This window comes from Poromitra crassiceps, assembly GCF_964638095.1.
Source record: "Poromitra crassiceps genome assembly, chromosome: 11".
NCBI classification, from domain to species: domain Eukaryota; kingdom Metazoa; phylum Chordata; class Actinopteri; order Beryciformes; family Melamphaidae; genus Poromitra; species Poromitra crassiceps.
The window spans coordinates 33,891,305-33,903,276 of NC_139643.1; the positions used below are offsets into that span (position 1 = coordinate 33,891,305).

An 11,972-nucleotide genomic window follows, 5' to 3' on the forward strand; every position below is an offset into this window, starting at 1 on the left:
CACTACAATTCATATTTGTGCTTAGATGGTCAGATGACCACCTCCAGGGCATGAAACAATCTTTCTGTGGCTTGTGGATGCTGGAAGCAATTTCATATCTTGTTTGCCAGAGTAGACTGATCAAATGCAGGTTGGCTGCCTTTTAAAGCAGCAGTAGAACTGACTTCCTTGCTAGCCAGCATTTGGCTGGTGGGTAGTGTTAATATCAAGCCCTGATTTGCTATTGGCATTCTATGAAACTTAGTTCAAATAACTCTCCTCAATACAGACAAGCTTTGAATGCAGAATAGTATTTAAAAAAATAATGGTAACGTGTTATAAATCTTTAATAAAATACAAAAAGAACATGTGTGAATGGAAACTGTACAATAATTTAAGAAATATTATTCATTTTCCTGATTTCAATATTTCACGTTGAGTAGGGAAATAAAATGCTACATTTGCGGAAAGAGAGTAAATAGTTTCTATAGAAATAAATAGCAAAAGGTTCAACCAAAACATAGAAATAGAACAATGCAATATGTATAAAGAATCTGAAGTATAAATCCTTGTACAATATTTACACTTGGGTATGATGATCATCAATACCTTAACTTTATCTCATGCAATAAAAATGCATTCATAACACTTGTCTTCTTGCAAAATAGGCCATCTGTTGGGGAAGGCTCAAATCAGAGCGTGGAATACGAAATATTCAAATCAAAATTACAACAACAAAAAATCTAACAAATATTGTACGTATGTAATTAGAGTACAGGACCTGTGCCACAGCGTGTCAGACAACATGATAGGAGTAATATCTACTATCCATCTTCAACATGATGTGAACATCTACTGCTCACCTGCTTCGTTTCAAGTCATCTTCATGTTTGAATGGAACACCAGGATTTATATCTTCAATATACTTAGAACATTACAAAAAGCGTTCACCTCACATTGGTGTCAAGTCAACAAAATACATTTTAACATTTGTCCAAAACTCTGGACGATAACAGTGCATGGCCAGTTTGTCTATACTCACATAAGACTCCATCGTCCCTTGTGCAAAACTGTCCACCAAAACTGTCCGCCAAAGAAGTACTTCAGGCTTTAGGAACAGACACTGCAGCAGGGTAAAGCTACAGAGGAATCTTAATGTGGAATAATTATGCGTTCCATGTCAACTCTCTGACTGGAGGTCAGGTGAGCAAACTGTGGCTGGGGGTTTCAGGAACATGTCTGATTACGTCATAGATGGTGGTGTGCATATCCTGAACTGATTCTAGGCGAGCGAGAGATCTGCATGATGCCTGCAAGACAATATCACACAGAAAATGAAAATCACACCCAAATGATTTGACAGGGGGAAAAGCAATGCTGCTGCTGAAGTTATGAACAATTTGTATATGGCTACCTGTGTGGATTCCATTTTCCCAGGTATGGAGACAAACTCGTAAATACCAAAGTCTTCTGTTGCATCCTCATGACCTGCTGATTCAAAGGGTTTGATATTACGATCATGTGGGCTACTGTCTACAACAAAGTTACTCGTAACACTTGTACAACATTTGTATCTACTCTCTGTCAAACTCTTTGATGATGTATATGATGAGGCCAAAACCAAGGCATTCTGTTCAGTTGGTATCAACGAGACATCCTTGTTTGCTTCCTGCTTTAGGTTCCTCCTATCCAAAGTCTATTTGAATAGGAATTACTTTCGGTTTCAGGAGAACCGTAGCCCTATTCAGCTAGCAAGGATTGCCTTAACACAATGACACCTCGCAAATAATAATGCTGTAGTCAAATTAAAACACACAAACATGGTGGGTACTGAAAGTCATTGATGACAGACTGGAGTGTATTCATATGGGCAGCACCGGTAAACAGGTTAGTTACCTGAACGATGATGTTTCTGTTCTGTTAGCGGTCTGCAGAAGAGAGGCACATAACACAGTTAATTAAACCTTTTGTGTACTTAAAGTATCACAATTCATATCTGTATTTGTTGCACAATCAGGTCTCGGTTGAGGTCTTACCTATTGTAGATGCTCATGAGCACTGTTGATAAGAGCGGGAGGGAGAGAGGGGGGAGGGGATTTTGATTATTGATCCATAATATAGCCATGTTGACATTTCAAAAATAAAAAATACAATAGGAAAAAAAAACAAAAAAAAAACAGCAACAACAAAACAATGTATTTCAGTGTGACTTCAAAAACTAGGCTTACTCTAAAATTTAAAAGTTTTTGCTCTGGTTACCTTCAGTTTGGCTAACATTTGCAAGTGATTTACATTTATGATTAACTTTAACATCTATAAGGCTGTAGTGGAGTCAGCCGTTAGTGTTATCCTGGGGCAGTTATGATCTCTGTCACAGCCATGATAGCCTCAAACAAAGAATATGTTAAGCAGAACTCACACTGCCACACAGCCTAGATTGGGCCATCTGATCTGCGGCTGGCAAACTGTCCCTCAAACACTTGCTATAAAAGCACTAACCTCTCTTTGGATGGCAGCTTCTCCTGAGGAAGACCAGTAGCATACAGCCGATGATGAACAAAGAGCAGACGGTGATGGCTGCCAGCGAGCGAGAAACAGAGTTTCCCTCCTGAGTCTGCTTCACCTTGCCTGCAAACACAGAGAGCAGAGAAACTCACTCATACTGCACTACATATTGTTCAAAAGCAATGTTGATGTCAAGGGATGCTGCCTTGACTTTTTGATATATAATTTACATTTTTCATCAGTGTATGAACAAAGTTCCTCAAAGTAAAATAAATGAATAATAAAACAATAAAAACAAAATAATTATATAAAAATAAAATACTTTTTTAAGTGGTGGCAGAGAAATATCACATAAAAGAACAGAGATACAACATTATAAACTTGTTTTTGTGTCATAGCTTAACGCCGTCTTGACTTTTGTTGACTTCTCTCTATTCCAAATATTGGATTGATAGCATTTTACATTACAGCCACTATCGACGGTAACCATCAATGTGTTCTCAATATCACCACGACAACATATCAATGTCCCATTCGGCACACAGAAACTCTGCATGCTATAAAACTTAGTCAACAAATAGAACAGCTGTCATCCACTGTTTACTTTCCCATAGAGCCACTGGACTTTAACACAGACCACAGTCACTGGTACCTAGCAACTGAGGGAAAATTCAAGTTTCATATTAGCCGTGTTTATCTCATGTTGTTAAGCTGATCCCACTTCTCGTCCTACAGTTTGAATTCTCAAGCGAAACTGTGTATCCCCAACAGTAACGTGTCTCCTCCACCCTGTGGTGCACAGACCGGCCCACCCACACTATTCTCACCTATCCATAATATCCAACTGTTCCCCAGCTGGCCAGTATTACTTTGAATCACTGTCAAACTATAGCCCTTTTCCCACATGCGCTTTGTACCGCAAAATGACCGGAACGTGGTCTAATGCCTGCATGTGAGAAAGTCGTCGTGCCGGTATAAGCGCGACCCCGTCGTCCCCGACATTTCACCACTTTCGACCCAGTCAGAAGAGCGGTATGCGCTTTAGCGGATACTAGTGAGAAACGGGTGCAGTCATTTCCCGCGACACTCTCATGGGCGAGGTGTACACACGTTGCTTAATGTTCCAGCGGGCATAATCTAATCATTCGCGCACATTAAAGCAAACTGGCGAAATGATCTTGTGATAATAAGAGCAGTAGCCTATGTCAGCTTCATGTGTGGGTGTGCTGATTTTCCCCTCTCCTCTCTGCTCGCTCTCTGGCCACAGTCCGTCCTCCTCCTCCAGTCACAGGCACAGCCCGACAGGGACTAAGCAAATGCACGAAGCGAATTGTGGAAGTATTTTGCTTACGTTGCCGACAGCGAAGGCAAGCCAGTCTGTAAAAAGTGCTTCAACGCGACGCAGGTGAACGGATAAACAAGCAAACTTATTTCACCATTCGGAGTTTTGCCGACACGTCACTCCCCACTCGCTCTGCAGTGCCGCCCCCCCCCCCCCCCCCCCCACCCACATACAGGCAATTTAGCTGCTAGATTCTCATATGCGAGAGGAGAGGTGTGAAGGGAAATGTCCGATATTGACTTACAGGTAATTTTCCGGTACGCATGTGGGAAAACGGCTTATCTCTCTCATACCTCATCAACCTCTTCTGCTTTTGGCATTACAAATTATGTTTACTTCATATAGGTTTCCCAAAATCGACCCACGCTCTCCTCCCTCTTGCCACCCTACACCCACCACCCACCTTGGGGACCCAAGTTGGCCACCACCACGCTGAACTGGGCCTCGTCCTGCTTCTGGGTGATGTTGTTGACGGCCCGGCACACGTAGTTGTCTGTCTGGGCCAGGATGTAGGCGGTGCGCACCTCTAGCCGCGGGCCCTCGGTGATGACCTTGGTGGCGTTGCGGCTCTTGGAGATCCAGACGTAGCTGTTGGGCGGGTTGGAATCGGCCTGGCACTCGAAGAAGACCAGCTCCCCGGGGTTGATGGTGAACACCTCTCCTGTCCGCAGGCCTTGGCCCGAGTTCACCGCCAGGTTGTAGGGACCATCTGCAGATGCCAGCAGTGGGTTAGGGGTCAAAGTTATGTCCATTGGAATGGAGGGGTGGCAACAGAAACAATGCAGCTCCTATCAAATGGCATCATCCAGTTCTTGGTTCAGACAGGAGATATGAGAATAGGATGATGAAAAAGTGCCAGATTGTCACGTGTTTACATTAATAAGGTTTCCTGTCAGCATGTTAAACAGTTGAGGTGGTGAGTTGAAGATGTTATTCTCACTGATTGCAGTGGCTGATTGCTCGCTTGCCTGCTAGATACCACTAAATGCTGAGAGAGTAATGTTCTGCATAAACAAACAGAAATGACTGTCATGGGTCCAAATTTACTAATGGTCCAGTTTGCAGTGCCCGGTTACTCACACACCCAATGTTTGAATGCTAATTGAGTCAAGAGATGCTCACGATAAAAGTTATGATGTCTAACCAGGAAGTTGTAAACTAGACATATCCTAATGACCTAATCTACTACAAACGTTATGCCCCCCAATTTGACTAAGCGTGATTTATGAATGTTAGTACACATTACAATGACTTAATGGCAAGACTAATTGTATGCACTGGATGCAACCTGAAACGTCCAAAACTATCATGTCGGTCTATCTACAGCTCCTTTTTTTGCATTTGATAGGACAGTTGGCAGACAGGAAAGGTGGGGAGAGAGAGAGGGCATGACATGCGGCAAAGGACCTCAGTATTCGAACCCACGTCGGACCGAGCCTCCGTGGTATGCGTGCTACCAGGTGAGCACTATCTACAGCCTCTTTAACCGTAGAACAGAGGAACTCTGTGAGATATGCCTGCTCCCATGCAAATACTATAATCCCACAGCAGCCACGTGTTTTCAGTTCTCAGCGAGTCGTCTCATCTCACATGGATTTACATATAGCCAGGAGTCCAAGAGGATGAGTGCAAGAGGAGAAAATACAACAAGGGCAAATACAAAGATGGAAGTTGACATTTTACCCAAGCTCTGGGAATCCAATGACTTATATATAGATATATATCCAATGTATGACATGATTGATACAGGGTTGTTGTTGTTGTTGTTGTTGTTGTTGTTGTTGTTGTTGTTGTTGTTGCTGTTGCTGTTGTTTTGACAAATACATTTAGTTAAAAAATACCCTGATTGTGATTATTTGGTGATACGTTTGAATGGCACTGTTCTCACCTGGCCAAACAAACCAAACTAAAGTGGGAAACACTCCAGATTCCAAATAAACGGCTCCAAATTTGATATGAACACACCATAAGGCCACATACTTCATATAGTTCCTCGTAACTCAGCAAAATCTCTATCTATCCCATCCTGTAAATGGAAGGAAGAGAAAGGAAGAAGAGGAAGGTGGAGGAGGAGAAGAGGATGACACAGCAGGTCGACTCACAGTAGACCGTGAGGTCCATGGCTCTGCTGTGTTGGGCCTGGCTGACCTGGTTGCTGGCCACACAGCGGTACACTCCCATGTCCTCTTTCTTGACCGGACTGATGAACAACGTCGCGTTGTCTTTGGAGAAGCTGTATCTGTCACTCGGCAACAGTCGCACGTTGTTCCTCAGCCACTGGAACCCAACTCTGGTTCCCCTCTCAACAGAGCAAGTCCAGGTGACGTTCCCTTTGTCCTCCACAACTGTGTACAATGGGCTCTTCTCAATGAGCGGAGTGGACACAGGCACTGAGGAAGAACAAATACATGTTGGTGAACTGAGGGTTGTGTACATTCTATGTCATCACATGTGACAGGGCACATGCCGTCATCAGGAAACAACAGATCTGATAGAAGTTGATAGGTAGGGCATCTAACACAGGACCATCATCTTGCATATAGGCCTACATGTCTTAATGGTATCAGGTTCACTCACCATCCACTGTAACATGCACCGTCCTCCCCTCCTTGATAACAACACCTGTCTTGTTATGAAACTCTATGTTGAGGTTCAGGTGATAATCCCCCTCATCGGTCACGTTTAATTTATGGATGAGCAAAGACACATTGGGCTCCCTGAAGAGGAGGTGCTTGCGGTACATCATGTCGGTGATGGCGGCCTCTTTGGTAAAAGTCACCAGCGTGGTCCTGGTGCCCCTCGGCCCGGTGTGAGACCACGTCCCCTGTATCTCGGCCTCGTCCAGCTGGAAGTTAGTCTCCACACTGAGGAGGAGGGGCCGCCCTTCAACGCCATGGTGGACCAATGAAGGGACGTGGATGAACTCAGAGTGTACTTCTGATGTGGAGGGAAGGAGGGAGAGAGAGAGAGAGAGAGAGAGAGAGTTAATGCATAATCTCAGTAGGGGATCTTGTGGATCTCCCGGGTAACAAATGAGGCTTGGTACACATTGCTCCTGATTAACAGCTTGTTTCGCAAAGTGGGCATATTCCTTTAGGAGCAGATTCACTAGATCATAAGGGTAAACACTCAAGGTCGCTGGCCTGGGTGCCCAGACAGGCTTCTGGTCATCACCAAGTGCATGTTGCTTTTGTAAGGATCCAGTGTTTCTCACTAAGGTTTGAAAGGAGTTTTCTTAAGGCTAATATACCAACAACAATATTTGTAGATTGATGTCACTGATATCCTGTGCTCATATTCAATATCTTTAAATTTGACCATTTTCTTGTCACAAGATAACAAGTTTTCAATGTTTCCCCAAGTGGCAGGGTCGAAAAGCCTCTCAATAAAATGTCATTGGAGGGGTTTCCATTTGATCACGGAGGGACCATCATATTGGAGGTGTACAACAATGACAATCTAGCCTTAAGGACACTTAAGGCCTTAGTGTCCTAAGGCTAGATTGTTCTAAGTGAACTACTAAGACTTAGGTGCTATCAGGGGGTAGGACTTGACAAGTATTTACTTATTCCTACTCCTTTTCGGGCATGATATACAAATATAAATTGCTTGAGAAATTGCTGTATATGCTGTGAATTCTAATTGACTATTCTTGGCATTTTCTTGCCTATATTTCTTTTATTCTTTCTCTTTGTTTTGTTTTTCACCATGTTTGAAATAAATCTAATCTAATCTAATCAGCCGTCTGTACATTAACAACCATCAATGCTGCCTAATGGCAGTATTACTACAAATAGGTGGGGTGGAGCGTGGGGGTACTCTGGTCTATTTTTGCTGCGTGATCTTGTATGTAATCTATATCCTATTCCTTAAATGATCCAGGTCCTGAAGCTGGAGTGAGTTAATATTGACTGAGCTCCCTGCAGGGTGTCATTGTTGTCAGACAAGGATGACATATTTTTCATCCCAACTGGTCACAAAGCAAACACCTGCGCTGTCTGAAGTAACTAGATAACTGTCAGTGTAGTGTGCCTAGCTCTCTGTTCACGTGCTGGCAGGGTGCCAGGACAGTTTGCGCACTGTTATAACTGGTTATGGGAGGCGCTATCTTTGTAGCTTTGGTGATTTCAGTTGAAGTGTTAATCTGATCATGTAGAGATGTTGCAAATTCATATGTATCATGTATTATGTATCATCTTTTTTCTCAGTGTTCTAATTGTTGTAATTATCCAACATGTAATGTTTTATACCCTCTACTTACTTAATTGTTATTCTTTGTTCTTGCCAGCTGCAACTCCCCAGTTTCCCCCACCGGAATCATAATATTATTCATCCGTTTAACTCTGATTCCATACTGTGACGATCTGATCTGTTGACGTCGTTTATGAGCGCTTATTGGTTAGTTTAACTGTCGATCATAGGCACCATTTTGAGTGATAGGACAAGGATTCGCATGTGTCAGGGAGTCTGGGCTGTTATTGGCTGACCTGGCTAGAGGGCAGCCCTTACTGAGCAAGCCGACTCCATTTCAAGGCAGTTTTGGTTGTAAACGAGAGGGCAATGGGTTGAGTCGATGTCTCGTCATAAACGCTGGGGTAGCTGGCTGGGGGCGTGGTCAGGGTGGGGTAAATCCCCCCGTTCTCCCCATTCAGCATAGTTAGCATTTAGCTGCTAGCCCAGCCCAGGCAGATAGGATCAGTGATTCAACCACCGCTGTAAATGCACATCTGAAAAGACGTCTGTGTACCTGCTCTAGAATCCCCAATCCTGCAGTGTAGAGCCGCAGCACCGTGAGTCAGCCCATTGAGAATATATGGGTTTTTTTTACCCCACTCGCGCGCCAGATGCAGTAACATTTTGTGGGCGTTCCCACTTCCCACACAGACCGATCACTGTATCTATAGCTCCGTGAGCACATGCTCGATGAGTGAGTGCATGGGAAATGTTTGTTCACACAGGCAAACTGAAACTTGGATTAGTCTGAACATATATTGTGGACCAAAACCATGAACTGCTGAAAGACTGACATTGAACTGAACCCAGTAGACGTTTCGCCTAGTGTTTAGCTGTATGTCCATGGACTTTGTCGAGGGTCAACCTGCACATTGGGAACCAGCCCAACACAACCACCGCTTGGATTCGCCAAGGCTCCCAGGGACCTGCGAGCGGGATAGCCAGTGGTCCGGACCGGGCTGCCCGGCGATTCGACACCGGGAGGCGGCGTGGTTCAACGCAGAGGCCGATACAAAACCAGAGCTACTTCCAGGTAGGGGCCAAGAGCTTCTACTAAGCTATGGTCATGCAGATGCTAACACAATAAGCCCAAACATCAGCGCAAACCAAATGTTCACGCTACTTTATGGCAGAGGGCCTTGAGTGTGGTAAATTAATGTTACCCTAGAGACTAAAACGGAGCCAAAGTAGTTTGATAATAGATCACACACATTCAAAGCCTGCACCGTAACAATACGAGTGTCATTTAGGCAGCCATTTTTAACAACTTTAACGGTATTCCATTTTGAGACAATGGAGGTGTCATTTTCCAGGTATTTTGAACAGCCTGAGGTCAGAGAGGGGGGTGGGGGTGAGTCTGAGGGGGCAGTCTGTTTGGTTGGCAGGTCGGGTTATCAGCAGCAGGTGAGTAGGCAGCAGTGCTGCTGTGAAACAAACATGCTCACTCACTCCTCTCACTCTTTACGCACCGCAATCTCTTTCAACTTCCCTTCTCTAATATGCTGTATTCCCTCGTCTCATTTGCATGTCTGACTGTGCATCTTCTCTTCCTCTGTTTCAGCCTCATGTAAACAGATGTTGTGGAGGTGGTCATGAAAGATCATACATTAATTTTTTTCTTTGTTTGGATCGCATTTTGATGCTTTTGTGATTGTGAAATCAGGCTTTCTCAAGACAGTTCCAAATATCACCTCATGCACTTCACACTCACCGTGCTGAATAAAATACAAGTCATTTCAAGGCCTTTTGGTCCATTTTCCCCTCAAGATGATTTTCTTGCCCCGCTAAGCTTATTTCCTCTCACTTTTCTCACACCATCTCTCGACCTCCAACCTCCTTTTCTCCCCTAGATCCCCCCTCTTCCCCTGGTCCCTCCAGGCCTCCACCCTCAGCAGTCCTCATTTGGTCCCATGGGGGGTCCAGCTGGTGTCAGCCAGGTCCCTGGTGTCTACTGCCCATGATGTTCATCACAATAGATTTACTGTGCTGTCTGCTGTTATGTCCTAAATAATACATGATGAACGACACCCCCCCACACACACACCCCGGCACGCTCCACTCTGACAGGCCTGCAGGCCAGCAGTGTGTGTGTGTGTGTGTGTGTGTTGTCAGAAGTGTGCCTGTGTTTACGCCAGCTGAGATGCAGTGAATAGGCAGAGTGAGGAGGAGTGTGCCGAGCCCGCTCCGCCGCTGTTGTCCCTAAACAACACGGGGATTGTTGTGGTGATAAGGAACCAGGGAGATTACTGTGACAATGGGCTTTGAGGTGAGAGGATGTCTACATTAGCACACGTGCACACGTGCACACACAGACACACACACACACACACACACACACACACACACACACACACACACACACACACACACACTAGTTAAGAAGTGCATGGACACATTCAAACAAGATAACTAGCACCACAAGCACCTGCCTCTTATCGCCCTCACACACAACCAAGTTGTTTGGATGTTAAATAAAGTCAAGCTGTGCATGTCCACAGGCTGCTGGCTGGCCACCACCTTCTGTCCCCGCTCCCCTTTAAGATAAGACAAAAATAGGCTACTGTCCTTCCAGGAAGGTTGATGAACAAACGTCAAAGTAGTAGCTATCCAGTCCTTGTTTGAGGGACTTGTCTGTTAGGTCCATCTGGTCATGTGAGGGACGTTGGTACAAGTCTGTTATCTCTGAGTCAGTGTGCTGTGGCTTGTATTCTTTCCACTGTCTCCTTCCCTATTATGTCAAATTTCAACTGACAATATTAGAAATGCTAAGTCTGTAAAGTCACACTGTGACGGCTATGGTAGGGATGTGCAGTATACCAAAAATCAAATCAAATAAGACCCACAAGGATTCTATAATAACTCAATCTTAACAAACTCTATATAAAAAGTTACAATTAAAAGCTGTAGAGAGGGTGGAGACATTGCCATTTATTCTAATGTATGGAAATGGCAACTTTATTTTTCCACGACGTTCGCAGACTGACAAACTTACATGTTTTCGGACGAAAGGTCCCAGTACTCGATCATATCAAGTTCAACTTGTTCAACAATTTCCAAGACAATATTTTTTTTATCTTTATTCTTTAGAACAAAAATAAAAAATATTGTCTTGGTCATTTTTATTGAACAATCTACCTCCACCTTTCCAACCAAAACCCTTCACAAAGTGAGAAATAAAGAGAGAAATAAATTAAAATTGACCCAAACAACCCTCAAACTTCGCACTGCCAACCAACCAGCCAACTCAACACACAACCACTGTGACTGCTGCACCAACACAAACCCAACTGACAGCTCAAGCACAACATCCCAGCACGACGCCTCAGTCCTCACCTGTTAGAATGAACAGTGCGGTCCAGACGTAGAGCGCTGTTCCTCCCAAGGCCTCCATGTCATGTTATCCTCTGGGGATCTGCGACACTTGTGACAGGCAGGCAGGCAGGGAGCGAGGGATGTAGGAGGAGAGGAGTGGAAGAGAAGGAGGAGGGGGGAGAAGTGAGACTGGTTGTGGTGACACAACATTTGCCAGGGAAATAAGAGGAGCTAGCTTTAGCCTGCATGCAGCCACCCAGCACCCAGGCCCCTCCCACGTGAGACCAGGAGGAAGAGGTCCACCTGGCAGAGGGACAGTAGCCTAGAGCAGTGCTTCTCAAATGGGGGTCCGGGGACCCCCAGGGGTCCATGGGACTTTGCCAGGGACTTTTCCTGAAAAAGTTTTCAGGAAAATAAAAATAAAAACTTTTTTCTTGTTGCAAAAACGTCATAGTTCAATGAAAATATGTTGTGCTTTAAATCTAAAATGGTTCATGGATTACATTCTAATCTAACAAACCTATCAATTTAAAAGTCAAGCACATTACCGTGGAAACAATTAAGCTTAGCCCAAAATCACAAATCAGAATGAGGGGGTCCC

At 44.4% G+C, this 11,972-nt stretch overlaps 1 protein-coding gene across 1 annotated transcript; it reads right to left on the reverse strand.

The window, feature by feature from the left end:
* Positions 1-357: 357 nt before the first annotated feature.
* hepacam2 (HEPACAM family member 2) lies at positions 358-11,475 on the reverse strand. The gene is made up of 9 exons (XM_083646177.1): positions 11,393-11,475; positions 6,404-6,763; positions 5,929-6,216; positions 4,230-4,535; positions 2,479-2,607; positions 2,016-2,037; positions 1,876-1,907; positions 1,394-1,467; positions 358-1,289 (listed from the first exon to the last, which is right to left on the reverse strand). The coding sequence occupies exons 1-9, from the start codon at positions 11,448-11,450 to the stop codon at positions 1,179-1,181; spliced, it is 1,380 nt and encodes a 459-aa protein (XP_083502303.1). The 5' UTR covers positions 11,451-11,475; the 3' UTR covers positions 358-1,178.
* Between the last annotated feature and the right edge of the window lie 497 nt (positions 11,476-11,972).